The sequence below is a fragment of the Aptenodytes patagonicus genome, chromosome Z (genome assembly GCF_965638725.1).
Source record: "Aptenodytes patagonicus chromosome Z, bAptPat1.pri.cur, whole genome shotgun sequence".
Classification (NCBI taxonomy): Eukaryota; Metazoa; Chordata; class Aves; order Sphenisciformes; family Spheniscidae; genus Aptenodytes; species Aptenodytes patagonicus.
Window position 1 is genome coordinate 65,530,834 of NC_134982.1, and position 15,293 is coordinate 65,546,126.

Consider the following 15,293-nt stretch of genomic DNA (forward strand, 5'->3'; position numbering starts at 1 on the left):
TACTAGTTTAATATATTTTTATCCACACAATAAATTTTGACCACAGCATTAAAAAAAGCAAACAGGTTTCTTCTATGATTGAAACATGCTCATCATAGGTTCTTCTTTGATTTCCTATGAACGTCTGCTTAGGATAAAACATTCATATGATGGAGTGAAACCTCAAAGACTGATTTAGATCAAGGAAAGAGTTTCTCCCTAACCTTCTTCCAGTGTTTTACCTTCAGAAGTTCTCATCTGCATTTCTGTTTTTCTCTGATAATTTGTTTTCATCTGACAAATAGTTCACAGTGATCTATTCTCATGTGAACAATAAATCCTACTCTTCTATGATCAGAATCAGATTCTTTTGGGTAATGTGAGTATTCGGTCATTTTATTCCAATAAAACAATACAACTTTGTGTCTCCTTGTGCCAGGGACTTGATTATTGTGCTGGGAGACAAATTAGTATTAACCTATGCAACAGGTAAAACTTGAGTAACAGCAGTTGCAAGCCTCATTATATTGTCCCATTTAACCCTGTCAGAGCTGGCTTACCTGTGCTAACAGGAAAGCTATTCAGTGCCTGTGCCCTTTCAGCTTATTATATTCCTGCTGTGGCTGCTAACAAAATGCAGAAATTCATTATGACTAGTGGTTTTCCTGCACCTGACGACAACGAACAAGTCTCAGACCTCCAGCTCATTTAGTACTTGTTTACTTTAACACTGATAATGACTTTCGATCTGGTCTGATTTCAAGTCACCATCTAGGAGATGCTGCAATATTAACATTTTTGATGTATCTTACATTTCTGAAAATGTGAAAAACATAAAAACCATCCACACAAATTGATTTTTCTTCATTTTAATTTTAAGCACTTTTCCATGAGGTGAGGAAGGGTTGGTAAAGGCCCTTTTATTCTTCAGAAAATGATAAGCAGTACTTAATCCTTCTTACAATTCAATCTTTATATTGCAAGAAGCTCTTAAAAACATTCTTGTGGTCAGTCTCTAATTTCCTTCACTTGCTTGTGGAGCACCCTGAACAAGAAGTTTCACAAGAGAAAAAAACTGGCAAGAGTGTTCTAAGAGAAAGGGATACAAAATACCATTTACCTACTGATCACTGAAACTATACTCAGCATTTCATTCAAACTTCAGAGCTCACCTGGAAAACAAATCTTCCATGCACACTAGGTTATTGTTAGCCAAGTATCTCACAAGACTGTGCTCTGATTTAAATAAACTCCAAAGAAATCTCATGGCTCAGCTATGCTTATACCAGCCCACTTGAATGTCACAATGATTTTTCAGCATCTCTTTAACTACTGCAAGTCATGCTTAAAATATTATTATACTACATACTTCTGCAGCACCATCTAGCATCTAATTATTTCTAAGAGCTTCCAAATATCTGAAAATCATTTATCACTCATAGTACTGCATGTGAGACAACAGGAAACTATGGCAACTTTTGCAGACTGCTTCTTAGAAAATTTGTCGTAAACAATTCCTCTTTTGTCCAGTGACAGTTCTCTTATGCTCTGTTTATGCAATATGAAGCAATTCCATGTGCTTTTTAAAAATACATTTTCATAAATAACTCTTAAATGCTGTTATCTCAAGTGCAACGTAAAAGTTGCAGTTTTAAAGGATTTTTTTTGCTACAATAAATCAGTTATTATGTTAACTTTTTCATATCAGCAACAAGAAAAATAGAATATAAAAACCAAAACTTGCTAACATCACTTGATATTAACTACTGTTGTCCTATTAAAAGCTGACGCTGTATACATTTTGGGTTTAAGCCCACACCTTACATTTTGGAAAATAAAAATATTTATACAATTAAATGCATGCATTTAAAAACAACACCAAGTTTCAGGTCCATTAAAATATTTTAACTATTCTCCTCAAAAGCTTATTTTCTGCTAAAATTCTGCACTTGAAATTTTTGAGGTATTGAAGTATATGCTGTGAATATCCTGTCATCACCATTATCCACTTTATTTGCATTAATATTGCAAGTCTTTTGTAAATATGCCCCATATTTGATCTTGCCGTTCATTAATGAGTTCTCAAGCAACAGGAGGCTATGCATTCATTGCACACACCTATGACATATATGTATTTTGGCAATTATCTCTCCTCTTATTCAAAAAAGGACCTTAAGCTGCCTCAGGAGGACTGTACACATATAAAACATGTTAGATTCCTTCTTACTAGGATTATCTCAGAAAGTCCATCTCCGTTTGTTTGTGTTTCATGTCTCTATGTCTAAAATATGTAAAGGTCACCTGTTTCTCTTTTTCCGATGCTCTCTGTTGGAATTTTCTGATTCACTGCCACTGCTGGTGTTACAGCGAGACCGTGATCTGGAGAGGAGAAAAGCAACATCTCAAGGTGAATTAATCTACTAACATCTGAAGTACTGAAGTTCCAAAGAAGGAATGAACAACACTGCAAAGACATTACTAGGAAAATCAGAATTAAAAGACTGTAGAAGGCTTGTGTACACCTGAAAGTCATACTGTCTTTTTCTCATTAATTGATTGGGAATAACTGCTTCGAAGGTAGTGCACCCAGAGTGCAGTGTCAGGTGAGTGCTATTTTCCTTTTGAATCATTGCACTGCATTTTTGTTTGTTTGTTTTATTTTATTTTATCTCTCAGCATTCTTTGTGTATATGCCACAGTGAAATGTTTCTTTGAGATGTGAAATGTTTTGTCTTTAAACTGTATGCATTCTGGCTCTTCTTGCATACTGTGGGACACCCAACAACACACTAATTCTGGTTTTGCAGGCAAAACAAAATGCTCACCAAATCTGTCTTTTTCTATTCACCTCAACTTCCATCTGGCTTCTAGTAAGTTCATATCATTTTTCAAGTGTCAGGCAGTATGGAAGAAACACCACTAACACTGTGATTCTGCTGATCTTTACAAATACAGAAAGGCTGAAGTATACACGTTGGCAGGTGTGTGTATCGGCACAGCTTTGGGATGACCCGATGTACAGCTACAAAGATGGTGCAACACGTGAGGAAAAGGAAATAAAGCAGTTACTTCCGTATCACCTCTGACTGTGAAGCTTCGAATGGTAAGGTGACATTTATGGCTCTGATTATTTATTACTGAAAAAGACTGGTGGAACAGGCTGATGCTGAACTTCAAGAAGAAAATGGGCATATGCCTACCTACAGGCAAATTCCAATCAGTAGAGAGAAGTGCTTGGCCACTACTATCTGAGATCCTTAAATCCTTGATTGCCACCAGTCAACATTCTGGAGCAGACAGATCAGCTGTCAGGGCTCTGGTCCTAGAAACTAGGACTCTGTTACTGTACCACTGGGCTAGGTCCTAAAAAATGGCACTCTCATCAAAACCTGGTCTGGACCATTCTTCAGTGTGATGATGGTCTCTGAATGACTCCAAAGAAAGACACATTTCTCTGCGGCACTGACAGCCCAGCCGATTAGTGGGGAAAGTTGACCAATATTAACATGAGTTGGCCTAGAAAGATTTAGGATATCAGGAGTTAGAATCAGTGATGATTTTGCTGCAATGGAAAACAGAAATTTTCTTCTGAGGTCTCTGGGCCTGAAATAGGAGATATAAGGGGATGACTCCTGATGCTGCTGGCAGAGACACATACTTTCTTGTGCCTCCTGGCTTTTCTTTTACTCTTTGATGAGCCACTTTCATAAGAGAACAGATTTGTTCAACCACACCTCAAACAAGCTGAGTGAAGGCAGTTCATTAGGTATAGGTAACAGGTAAGGGGAAGCATTTCATGACAAGGTTGAAGGCTATTGACAAGCACCTGCTCACGGCATGTTCTAACAGTTTAGGGAGAAGAGCCCAAACAGGATGACAGCAGATGAGAGAGACTTCCTAGTGAACAGAATAGCTGCAGCACAGACCCCCCTGAGTGTCCTATCTGGTCAGGGACACATCACTCTACCCTCTTTCTCTGAAACTAGGACACTGTTATAGATGTCCTTCTGTCACGTCTGAGAATCCCATGAATTTGCCCATAATACCAATGAATTATGGTTGGTTTTATCAAATTGCCGTGTCATTAATTGCCTCACAGTCTATTGAGTCTGGTCTCCCCCCTCTCCCAAACTAGGAAATCATTAACTCAGATAGCTCCCATTCAAACAGAAATGTTTTAGAATAATAGAATAACCAAAGCCTAGGAAAATCAGTTCAACCCAGCTTGTCTGTAGGGAGTAGGCTTGGAAAAGTGAAATTTCCTCAGAGGAGAAGCAGAAACCTCTCCCTATCCCCAAATTTCATGGTTCATAATTTAAAGCCATTGCGAGGCTCAGGATAGCCAGTTTCCCAGGTAAAAATACACATTTCTGGGTGAAGCTGAAAGTGGGGATAAGAAAGATGTATGTTACTGCAGAAATATGTAACCCCAAAGGAAGAAGGAAGATTAAAAGATGGTGTCCAAAAGATATTGGGTCAAGCACATTCAGAGAATTCAGAGCAATAAATGTCCCAGAACTGCAGCAGACCTTACATGTCCAAAAGCATACCTTTTTTCCCCAAAAATCTTATTAGATGTTTAATAAATATTCCACTGATCTTGAATCTCAACATTAGTAGATCATGCAAGCAACACTGTTCTTTCACATTTCCAGGTCATCGGAACGACTCTGTTCTTTTACATTTCTCAGCATTTAAAGTATTTTCTTACTCTGATTTAAGCAATTTATCCCATAAGGTACCAAGGCAGAAAAATCGCACCATGGCAGGAGAAGTGTGAGATAAAACATCCTATTTGCTCAAATTCAAGATATGCCTTTCTCTAGCTTTTCAGGAATGGAAATCTGATCCACCTTATGGATACTGCACATCAAATTACCTTGTGTTCCCTGTCAGGAAAGCACTTGCGGGGAGACAGCAGGGCTGCTGAACTGTCAGCTGAGTGGCAGCTGCTCATGCTGGCTGTCAGAATATTATCTGTTACTGAATATTAAACATCAGCTTTTACTGAACTGAATAAAATACCAAAAAATGGAAACAAAGGTGGTTTCCTAAGTCAGGTGCAAGAACACATGAGATCATCCTGACCTCTGACAATTACAAAGCACCTTTCATCCTTTTCTCATGTTTTCTTGGTCATGCAATATATTTGATATTTTGCAGGTGGTATATCTATATGGTCTGACACAAGGAGCAAGAAAGAATGCATAGTCAGTTTGGCAAGAGAGACAGAACAAATACAGCCCAGGAAGGGGCTTGGGGGATGGGGTGGGTTGCAGGATTTGGTATTTCAGAGAAACAGTTGACAGAGAAGGCTCATATTCTGGTGCAGTCCTTTTCTGATTAAAATGAGAGAAAACTAGGAAAACTGTGAGGAAGTGGAAAAGGTCTATTCCAATATACAATAACAAACCTATAGCTTTGTAATGTAATACAGCAGGCACAGCCTTTGGGAAGAGGTCCCTTCTGAGCACTGGCGTTTTCCACCTGAGATGCCTAACTAAATCCTCTCAGTTTTATGTGCTGGACATCCACCATGGGACTATCACTGGGAGCTTGTAATGGTAACATCCTTCAGAAAAATAATCTGTTATCTTATAATAGGTGCAAAGTACATGAGCACTTTCCCTGACTTCCTGTGATTGTCCCTGAGATGCCTGTATCTCTGCCAGAGCTCCTTTCCCATACTGCAGCAGTGAATCAGATCCTGGGAGTGCCTCCTCTCCTTCACAAGCTTCAAGAGACTCTGACGTTGAAATGCACTGTGCTGTCTCCTTCTTCCAGCAGCCAGGGCAGGAGCACAGGAGCGAGGAGAAGCACAGCACAGAGTCATGGCAGGCAGATGTGGCACTAGAGAACTCCAGATGCAAAAATCTGTCAAAAGCTGAAGTTGTTGAAGGGCACACCCAAATTCACACCAGCATTTTATTTGCAAATGTGACAACTAGTCAAGACTGTACAGGAAAAAAAAAAGCTTAAGAAAAAAATTCAGTAAAAAATGTGCAAGACCGTAAGAAGTTGCATATGCCTCTGCACCTACCTTTTGCAGGACAACTAATCTCAAATGATAGCGCGCTTGCTTTCAGAACAGATTAATTAAAAGTGGACTGGGAGGCTGGAGAACTCAAAACAAAATCTGCAGATGCAAAATCCAAAAGCTAAAACTTCTGGAATTGACTTTCAAGTTGCAGACAAGCATTTAGTAAACTTCCACAAACTGCTTCTAGCATGGTGTAGTAACAATGTGCAAGGTAGCTTGTAGGAATCTGTGCTGTGATGAGGTTATGCTACAGAGCGTTTTAGCAAAAGTTAAGATAGGAAAGAAAAAATTAAATGGGCGGAACACAACAAGGCTTTTAAACATTTAAGAAGATGGAGGAGAAGGAAGGAAGGGAGGGGATGCAGGGAACTAAAATATGATCAGTACCTTCGCTATCGTTTCATGGCTGCTATAGGTTATATATTTACCTTCTCCTTTGCTTTAAATCTGAATCTTCACCACTGTTTTGATTTTTCCTGTGACATTAAGGAAGTTTTAATGAAATACCATACACAAATACAAAAAAACTCCCAACTTTTAAAAAGAGAAAAAACTTTACAAAGGTTTTTTTCCAATATGATTTAAGGCAGATAAAAAAGGGCATGTGCTTGTTTTAAACTTTTCAGGACACCTCTACAATAAGTCACAAAGGTATGATCCCATTCAAGCTCTCATTGGAAACCCCTGACTTGCAAGGTTAGGCATGGTATGCTAGCCTTTAGAGTTTCCTACTGTTTCCAGCATAGCAAAGCCTGATGTTTTCCTCTCAGTTCCAGTAAAAAGTACATAAACAACACGGCTATTGTTATTAAACAGTTGAAAAAGGAAAGTGCATGAATAAAACCAAGATTCAGGAAGACATAATTAGGTTAGAATCTACCTACTATTGTCAGTCTTCACAGTCTCACATATGAGATAAGACTTTTAAAAACATTTTGTTGGTGTGGTGGCCCAAGAGAAAACTTGCTGTTGGCATGACCACCTCTCCACTGAGTATATCAGCCAAACGCAAATCCCAGATGAGAAACACTTCGCATCTCAAAAAATTTTCTACTGCATAGTGCACAAACGTTCTTTTCTTGGTACAAGACAGTTTTGCACTGCACATCTCTATTCCTTGGTTTTTACAGAGCCCAACAAGTCCTTCTGACAACTAAGCTAGCAATGAACAGAAAACCCATTCAGGAAACACATTGCTATTAACACTTACAAGGGCTCTATCCAACAGGGTAAATCAACATAACTCTATTGACTTAGGGAGAGCTACACTGATTTACTTTAACTCAGGCATGAGATCACTTAAGCATACACCATGGGTGAGTTTCTTCGCTCCTGTTCTAGACAGCTAATAGCAGATTAAAGGTCTGGAGCAGCTCAGAAACTTGACAAATATAAAAGCTCCACATCTAACCACATTTCCTCATAGATACAGCTGTGTCTTCAAAGATTCCTTTGCAAACCCTGGCTTTGAAAGCCAAACAGGTAATCACTTCAGAGATGTCAGAAGGAGATGTAACTCCAAAGTGCAGGATCTCAAGGCAGTCCTAGAAGACTGCGATGAATATGGCACAGTAGCTATGCTTGTCTATATTTCACAGCAGATCACAGCACCAGGGTACCTTAGTGATGAAAGCAGCTTCTCAGCAGGACAAATCATCCTAGGTAACATGTAGTCTCTCAAAACTGTATCACTTCAGAACTGTCCCTGTAATTCGCATTTTGGACATACTCCAGGACACACAGCACAGAACCTCCATCCATTTAATTTTACTTCTCTAAGTTACTCAATTCAGCATGTACCCATTAAAAACATATTAAGTATCTCATAGTTGTATTTTTGCTGGCATCCTCTCTAATGTAAAGTAATTCACACATGGGAGTGTTGAAGACAGCTTTATGGCTCATTCATTTAATCTTTGTTGTACTTAAAGCAAAGCAATGTATTTAAAGCAAAACACTGCTTTGTATTACAAGCTCACTGTCGAGCAAGCAACATCCATCAGTCCTTTGCTTCGCAAGGGAAAAATAGCTGCAGCAACTGAAAGGATCTTGCACGTGCCAATAATGCAATTTCTTATATTTTTAACACTATTTTCCTAGTACCCAGAAGAGCACACAAGCAAAAAGCCTGACCAAAGCTTCCTTTCTGAAAGCAGATCTGGTATTGTTGCTCAGGGTTTTTTTGGACTAACAACTGGCCCCTAGAGTACCCCTTTTCCCAGAACCCAGTTGCGTCTCCAAGAGCCTTTACTGAACACAGAGCATGCGGGACCTCAAGCTTTCTACTGTGAGAAGCTAACAGTAATTAACCCCGGGGCTCTTACCTCCTCCGGACTGGCTGCCCAGACTCATTCTCGCTGCCACCTGACGGGTTTCGTCGCCGAGAGTAAGGAAACTTTGGTGATTTATTGCGGTCACTGGGAGAATTATACAGCCCACTAGGGTTAAAAAGGAAGAGCAAACAGTTGGCTTTAAAACTTCCAGGAGAGTTAGACCAGCTAACTGAGATTCAGCCTACAAAAATGAGAAGGCTCACACATACACTTACATACATATTCAGCTATACATGTATGTGTGTGCGTGTGTGCTATGTAAATACAGGTGGTACTGCTTTCCAACAATAAATATTTTACACTGAACCTTGAAAATGTAGGAGAGAGACCCCTTAGCATTGCCAAGCCAACAGCTCTAAGCTTACAAAATGTAGAACCAAGTATATACATATTCTTTTAGCATGATAAAATTTCTGTGCTTTAGTATGAGTTAACCAACCCAGAGCTAGGCATTCAAGTGCACCTCTATTCTTTATGTTTTCCATGGATGTAAGTATGAAAACAGTGTTACTGTCGCGACACACATCTTCATCACAGAGTTAATGTGAAACAATTTTAGCTCTCTGATGTTCATCCACGCAACCCTCTGCAAATGCTCTGGAGGTGTTTCAAACTTCAGGTTATGTACTTAAGCCTGGGTGGGACCCAATGGGTTGGGTTGTTACTGAATTAGATGTAGACTATCAAATGCCTGTATAGATTATCCTGTGATACCTTCCTACAGAAGTGTAAGAACCTGTTGCAACAGTGTAACGGAGCCTGCAATGGAGTACATATCACTCTAAGGTGGTGATGGTGGGACTGATGTTCCACGACTTTGTGGAGGAAGGATGCTAAACTCAACCACACATCTTTATCTAACATTACTTAGCCCTTTTCACAATAACTGTGTGGTAAATATGATATTCTCATCAAATTCCAGTTAAGGCATTTCTTTCTGCTTTCCTAAAACCCGCTGGCCTTCAAATTGGTTATATTCTTCTTCACCCGCTTCTGCAGACTGCCGATGACAGCACTGCTCTGCACGGTTGAGAAGTTGCCACAGTTCATCTCAATGAGAATTATTATTGGAAGCTGTGAAAGCCTCTGTGCAGCATACAGTAGGCTTATGTGTCTGAAACTGTGCAGTCCTCTAGAACAGATGGACTTGCAAAAACTCAATCCTACCATTCTTTGGCTGCTGGGGCATCAAACTTCCTGCTATTCTGAGAGCAATTTTAACACTGGAGCCATAATGTGACAAGCTGACACCACTTCTTCTTTAAAACTCACAAATAAACATCTATCATAGCAAGAGAATATTTGCACACTGCTTTGTCCTTACTCTGAAAACTCTTGATGTTTACAGAAGCACACAGGGTAAATCATCATGGTGCCCCGAAAGACACACCATGTGTAGATCTGAATGATCACACAAAAGCAGGACTGTACTGGATTACACTTAATGTGCCGTCTAGTTCAGTGGCCTGTTTCCAACAGTGGCCATAAGCAACTACCTACAGGAAGCAAGAAGTTGAATACATATGACAGCTCCCCAGTGCTCGTTCAATCCCCCACTATCACCAGTCCAGGGGACTTACTGAGCCAATTGCTCTACAGCTGTCTTCAGAAGCCCTCGGGGGTTTCTCTTCCATGACTCAACCACCTTCTCCCAGGAATCCACTAACTTCCAGCATCCCTTCTAAAGGAAGACTACAGGTCTCCTACTCAAGGTGAGGCACTGCTTGCTGCCTTTCTCAATGCTTTTAAACCACCTCCAACAGCTTCATCAACAGATCCCAAGTTCTTATGCTGGAAAAATACAATCCTGATCTCTTTTTCCTTTCTCTGTACTACTCGTGATTTTCTAGACCACATCCCCTGAAATTATCTCTTTCCCAGGCTGCAGAAAGAGTCCTGCCTGGCCTATGGTCCTTGTACAGGTTTCCTGCACAGCCATTCACACCCTTGATTACCCTTGCTGCCCCTCTCAAAGCCTTTTCCTTTTCCTGAGATAAGGACATCAGAACTGCACTCACAATTCATGGAGCAAGTATGTGATCCACAAATTTATGTAATGGCATAATGCTGTTCTCTTGCTTTCCTAACAATTGCTAATTGTTTTTCTGACTGCTACATAGTTGATGTTTCCATGAAGTTATTCATCATAACTCCACAGCACCTCATTTTACTCAGAAATCTACGGTTATTTTTTCGCCCCCATGTGCCTCTCTTTACACTTACTCAACATCATCCACCATCTAATGACTTGTCACTCATACCTTAGGGGTCTTTCTGCCACTCTTCACAGACAACTTTCACTCTCACTATCCTAAACAATTCTGTCCCATCACCAAACCTTATCACCCTTTTTCCAGGTCTTTGACTCAATAGCAGAGGTCTATGAACAGATCTCTGTGGAAAGCTCTCATCCACAGACCACTTCCTCCTACACCTACTTTCCTAATTTTTAACTGATTATTTACCCATGACAGGACCATTATATGCAATACAGATTTATTGTGACCCTGTTAATACATTAATATAGTATATCAACATCCTTCAACCTATTGCCATGGCATGATATTTACCATTGCACAATACCTAGGACATCATGCCTCGCCTTACCTCTGCGGGCCATTTTCCTCCCATGGTGCGCTTGTTTTACTTCTTTGGGTTTCTGGACTGTTTTCATTTTTCATCTTTTTAAAGCTAAATAGAAGTACAGATATATATATTTTTTTTAAACCCATAGTGTACAGATCACATGTTCTCTCCCCCTGACCTCTTAGAAATTAATCTTAAAGGCATACAGTCATTACAGAGACCCACCCTGGCATATAGCTATTTGCCTGCTATGTGAAAGAGAGCAAACAGCTGCTATGTTGAAGAATCTTTCCTAGAAAGAGAGATTGGAAGGAAAAAAAACAAGATTTGAAAATCAGCTCTACTAGCTCATAATTATGGCTGCAGTGAGTCAGAAAAAAGGTCAATCTTGCCTCAGAATAAACGAGAACAGGTGCTTAGGCAAAAAGTCTAACAATAGGGCAAATATACAATATGCTCTCACAGTCTTCCACAATATGCAGTTAACAGATTATTGAACCAGAGGCTTTATCTGCTTTTTATTCTACATAACACTTGATGGAGCTTTCTTCTATGGATTTACTCAAATACCTCATGAACATTTTTTAATTTTTGGCATAAATAGTGCGTGATAGCAGTGTGCTCCAGTATTTAACTACAGCACAAACAATTATTTCATTTTGTTTCAAAACTTCCACCCTGTGTGCCTCACTAGTTCTGTGCTTATAGAAAGAAAAAAGGCCCTGTGAATGATGGTTCCCTAATCACAAACTCCACCCAATAATTTTTTTTTAGACATTTTTAACGACTGTCTCATCTCTTTTCCAAGTGAAAGAATCACAGACTATTTAATCTCTCCCAGTATAGGAGTCACCACATACCTCTGATTATCCTTATCATACTTCTCTATCATTTTTCCAGGTCTACAGTACCTTCTTTAAGATGGGAGCAACGAAGGCAGGGGTGATAACTATTCAAAACTTGACAGACCACAGGTTCAAAGTAGCATAGTCTTCTCATTCCTTCCCCAGTAACCCCTTATGTTTTCTTTTTGCTAGACACTGAGCATAGATCTGACAATGTGAAAGAGCTGTCTTCACTGACTGCTGCAAGGTTAAGTACCAGGACAGTCAAGATAGCCACCTGACTTAAGAGATATATCAGTGTTTGTAACCAGTCTCCCATCGTACCTACAGGAGACAGGGGGGAAAACAGCAGATACTCCAATTCTTCCTATTCCTACCATTCTCACAGTGTCAGGTTTCACAACTTCCAACCCATTAATGCTCCTAGATAGCCTGCTCAGTGCCACTCCAAGTGCTGCAAGGTGGCTTCCAGTTGGAGCATGCTTTTGCACCCCTCTTCTCGCCAATGGCTAGTCATGCTTTTCCTGCATCACTATCTCTAGAGCTCGCTTTCTACATAAACAAGCAGTTCACCTGATACAGAACTAGACAGCCACATTGACTTCCACTAAGCTCTTCAAGAAGTATTACTGACAGCAACCCAATACAAGCATTAGTACCATGTATCTTTCCAAAGTGCAACTTAAGCAGGAAAAAAAAAAGCTTTACAGATGCTTACAGAGAGGAGGACATAAGCCAGAGTTCTTTGCCCAGAGCAGGAGCTAACAGACTTGGCTTTATGAAGGAATCGTGGCTACTTAACTCACTAATCCACTTTTAACCTCAGCCTTTGGTTACTACAGGTCACTGAGTTAATCATTTAATTCTCACATAGTGAACAAAATGCAAAGCTACAGTAAGTCAGCAGGAAAAGAAATTAGATTACACTTTATCAGGTAAATCATTTTCTTAATACTGCACCTATTAATTATTGACTCATACGTGCATAAAATCTATTCCCAGGCTTAAAAATATGTGCTTACTACAGACCAAGCAAGTAACTCAGGTAAATATGTTTCAGTCCTCTAGTGAAAAAAACAATTGTTTTTGCACAGCATAAACTACTGAACAATACTTAGATTGAAGTTGGGCTTAAAAGAAATTTGAATAATGTTCTCAAATCTTAAAAAAGGGAGAGAGAGAGAGAAATGATCTTGGGGTGTGAAATCACTGCATTAGATTCCTAAGTCATTATTCATTCAGAGCAGACACACACTTTACAGCTAGAGAGCTACAGCATGGCGGCTCTTCAGATACTGGTATTGTCTCCAGGAATGCAGCTGCAAAAAGGACTAAGTTCATTTGAAGTATTTCAAAAGGTTAGGATCTGAATTTCATGTGAGATTACTGTTGTTGGGGATTTTTATGGTTTACCTTGAATTTATACCACGTATGCAGAAGTGACCAACTATGTATCTCAACAGTGAATGAAATGTTAAACTACAAAAAATCAGCTTGTAAGAGCTGCTGAAAGATGCTTTGCAAGCATGACTGACAATTAATGTGAGGATTATATAGGATGGAATAAACTACCAAACCGTAAATGCTTCACAAAGTATGTGTGCTGCCTTTCACGCATACTAAGCCTGGAAGACCTGAAAGGTGTTTTACATGTGCAGAGTCACAGAGAAAAACAAATAAATTTCTAAATAGAAAACATGCAAGAAAAACAACTTCCAACACTTTTTTGCTGGAAGTGACTAACACTATTTAAAACTGTGAGTCAGTGAGAGTCTGCCTGTGAATTGCTTTTAAACTGTCAAGGTAAGAAACTAAACTCAAAAATGTTGAAGCTGCTGTGTTGAGAGCCCCTTATTTTGGTTCTTGGTCTACAACCTGCCTATTCATTTCTTTTTAACAGTTCGTTGCTAAAAATTTATACACAGCATTTGGAGCACAAGCTGTAGTGAAGCGCTCCTATCCCTTCCCAATACAATCATCTCTGCACTATGGAATAAGGGTACCTCTTGCTTTGTACCTTTCGCTCTCCTAACAAATCACAGAATGACAGAATGGTTGAGGTTGGCAGGGTCCTCTGGAGGTCATCTGGTCAAAGCCCCTGCTCCAGCAGGGCCACTTAGAGACGGATGCCCAGGACCATGTCCACATGACTTTTGAATATATCTCCAAAGATGGAGACTCCACCAGCACTCTGGGCAACCTGTGCCAGTGCTCAGTCACCCTCACAGTGAAAAAGCGTTTCCTGATGTTCAGAGGGAACCTCCCGTGTTTCAGTGTGTGCCCATTGCCTCTGGTCCTGTCACGGGCCACCACTGAAAAGAACCTGGCTCCGTCCTCTTTGCACCTTCCCTTCAGCTGTTTATATACCTTCGTATTGTTTTCTGCTCAGTGGCCTAGCTTCAGCATGACCAAGTGGCAAAATCATAAACTTTCTTTTAACCCATGATTAGTATTATTTTCTAAGGGCTAGAATATTTGATTAAATTTCCCTCAAACTGAGGAAGCAATTAAACTCAGCTCTTCTTTTTTGGGGCAACTGTTCTAAATATTAGGCAATAGGAAACACTATCCACCACGTATTTGCAGTAAATCTTTTAGACCCTTTTTCAGAGGTCAATCCAGATACCTAGTATGTGAAGCCCACAGCTTCAATGGAGCTATAAGGCCAGAGGTGCTCAGCTCAAAAAAAACTGTCAGGGTAGTTGGGCATGCAGAGGCAGACATTCAGGCAACTAAGCAAAAGAGTTAGGTGCCGAGTTTTTGACTCATTGTTTTGTCAGATCACTCTTTTTTGATTCAGGCACCCAAATTCCACCTAAAATTAAGGGTGGGGATGTAAATCCCTTTGAGCCTCACCTCTTTCTCTCAAATATGCCTAATAACCAGAGATGTGCACTTTAGCACTGATAAACACAGCAGACCACGCAAATCCAGAGGAGCCCTGGCAATTCACTGCTCCTAAGGATCAGGCACAAACACTCATGAGTTTTGTTCTGGATTTACCGGTGTAACAGGTAATGGACTGCAACATTAACAGCACTGCTGGAAGAGAGGCCATGCCCAGCTCTTCCCTGCCCACACATCCCAAGCACAGCTTGCCCTGTGCAGAGGCAGAAGACACATGCCCTGAGGGCCCTGCCAGCCAGCCCACAGCTCCCAGGGGAGAGACACATAGGACTTCACAGGACTATCCTGACCAATGCCCCTTGGGTCATTATCTGTTTTTTTCGTATTTAAAACTGAGACTGTTTGCCTTCCCATTAACTTGTCCCGATCCATGGGTTTCCAAAGTCTGTGTCACCTGGAACACCTGTTCCAGGCTCCTCAGAAGATCAGGGTTTGTTAAAATGAATTATTGGGCAACACTCTCTGACCTTTGTCAACAGAAAATCAGACGGTCCTACACTTAAGGGAAGGCTGAACTGTTACTAATGATTACTAAATGTGTTCCTCTATCCAATGCAATACACAATCTCTTAAAAGCTGGAAGGGAACTGCTGGTCTACGTAC

At 40.2% G+C, this 15,293-nt stretch overlaps 1 protein-coding gene across 3 annotated transcripts in view; it reads right to left on the reverse strand.

The window, feature by feature from the left end:
- EPB41L4A (erythrocyte membrane protein band 4.1 like 4A) overlaps nt 1-15,293 on the reverse strand; it is a 138,883-nt gene that overhangs the window by 17,789 nt on the left and 105,801 nt on the right. The window contains exons 14-17 of one of the 3 annotated variants that reach the window (XM_076361776.1): nt 10,960-11,043; nt 8,344-8,457; nt 6,448-6,495; nt 2,281-2,358 (exon numbers count right to left, since the gene is read on the reverse strand). In XM_076361776.1, coding sequence (XP_076217891.1) covers nt 2,281-2,358; nt 6,448-6,495; nt 8,344-8,457; nt 10,960-11,043 — 324 coding nt within the window. The remainder of the gene's footprint in view (nt 1-2,280; nt 2,359-6,447; nt 6,496-8,343; nt 8,458-10,959; nt 11,044-15,293) is intronic. The other 2 variants (XM_076361779.1, XM_076361777.1) reach the window with 2 other exon arrangements.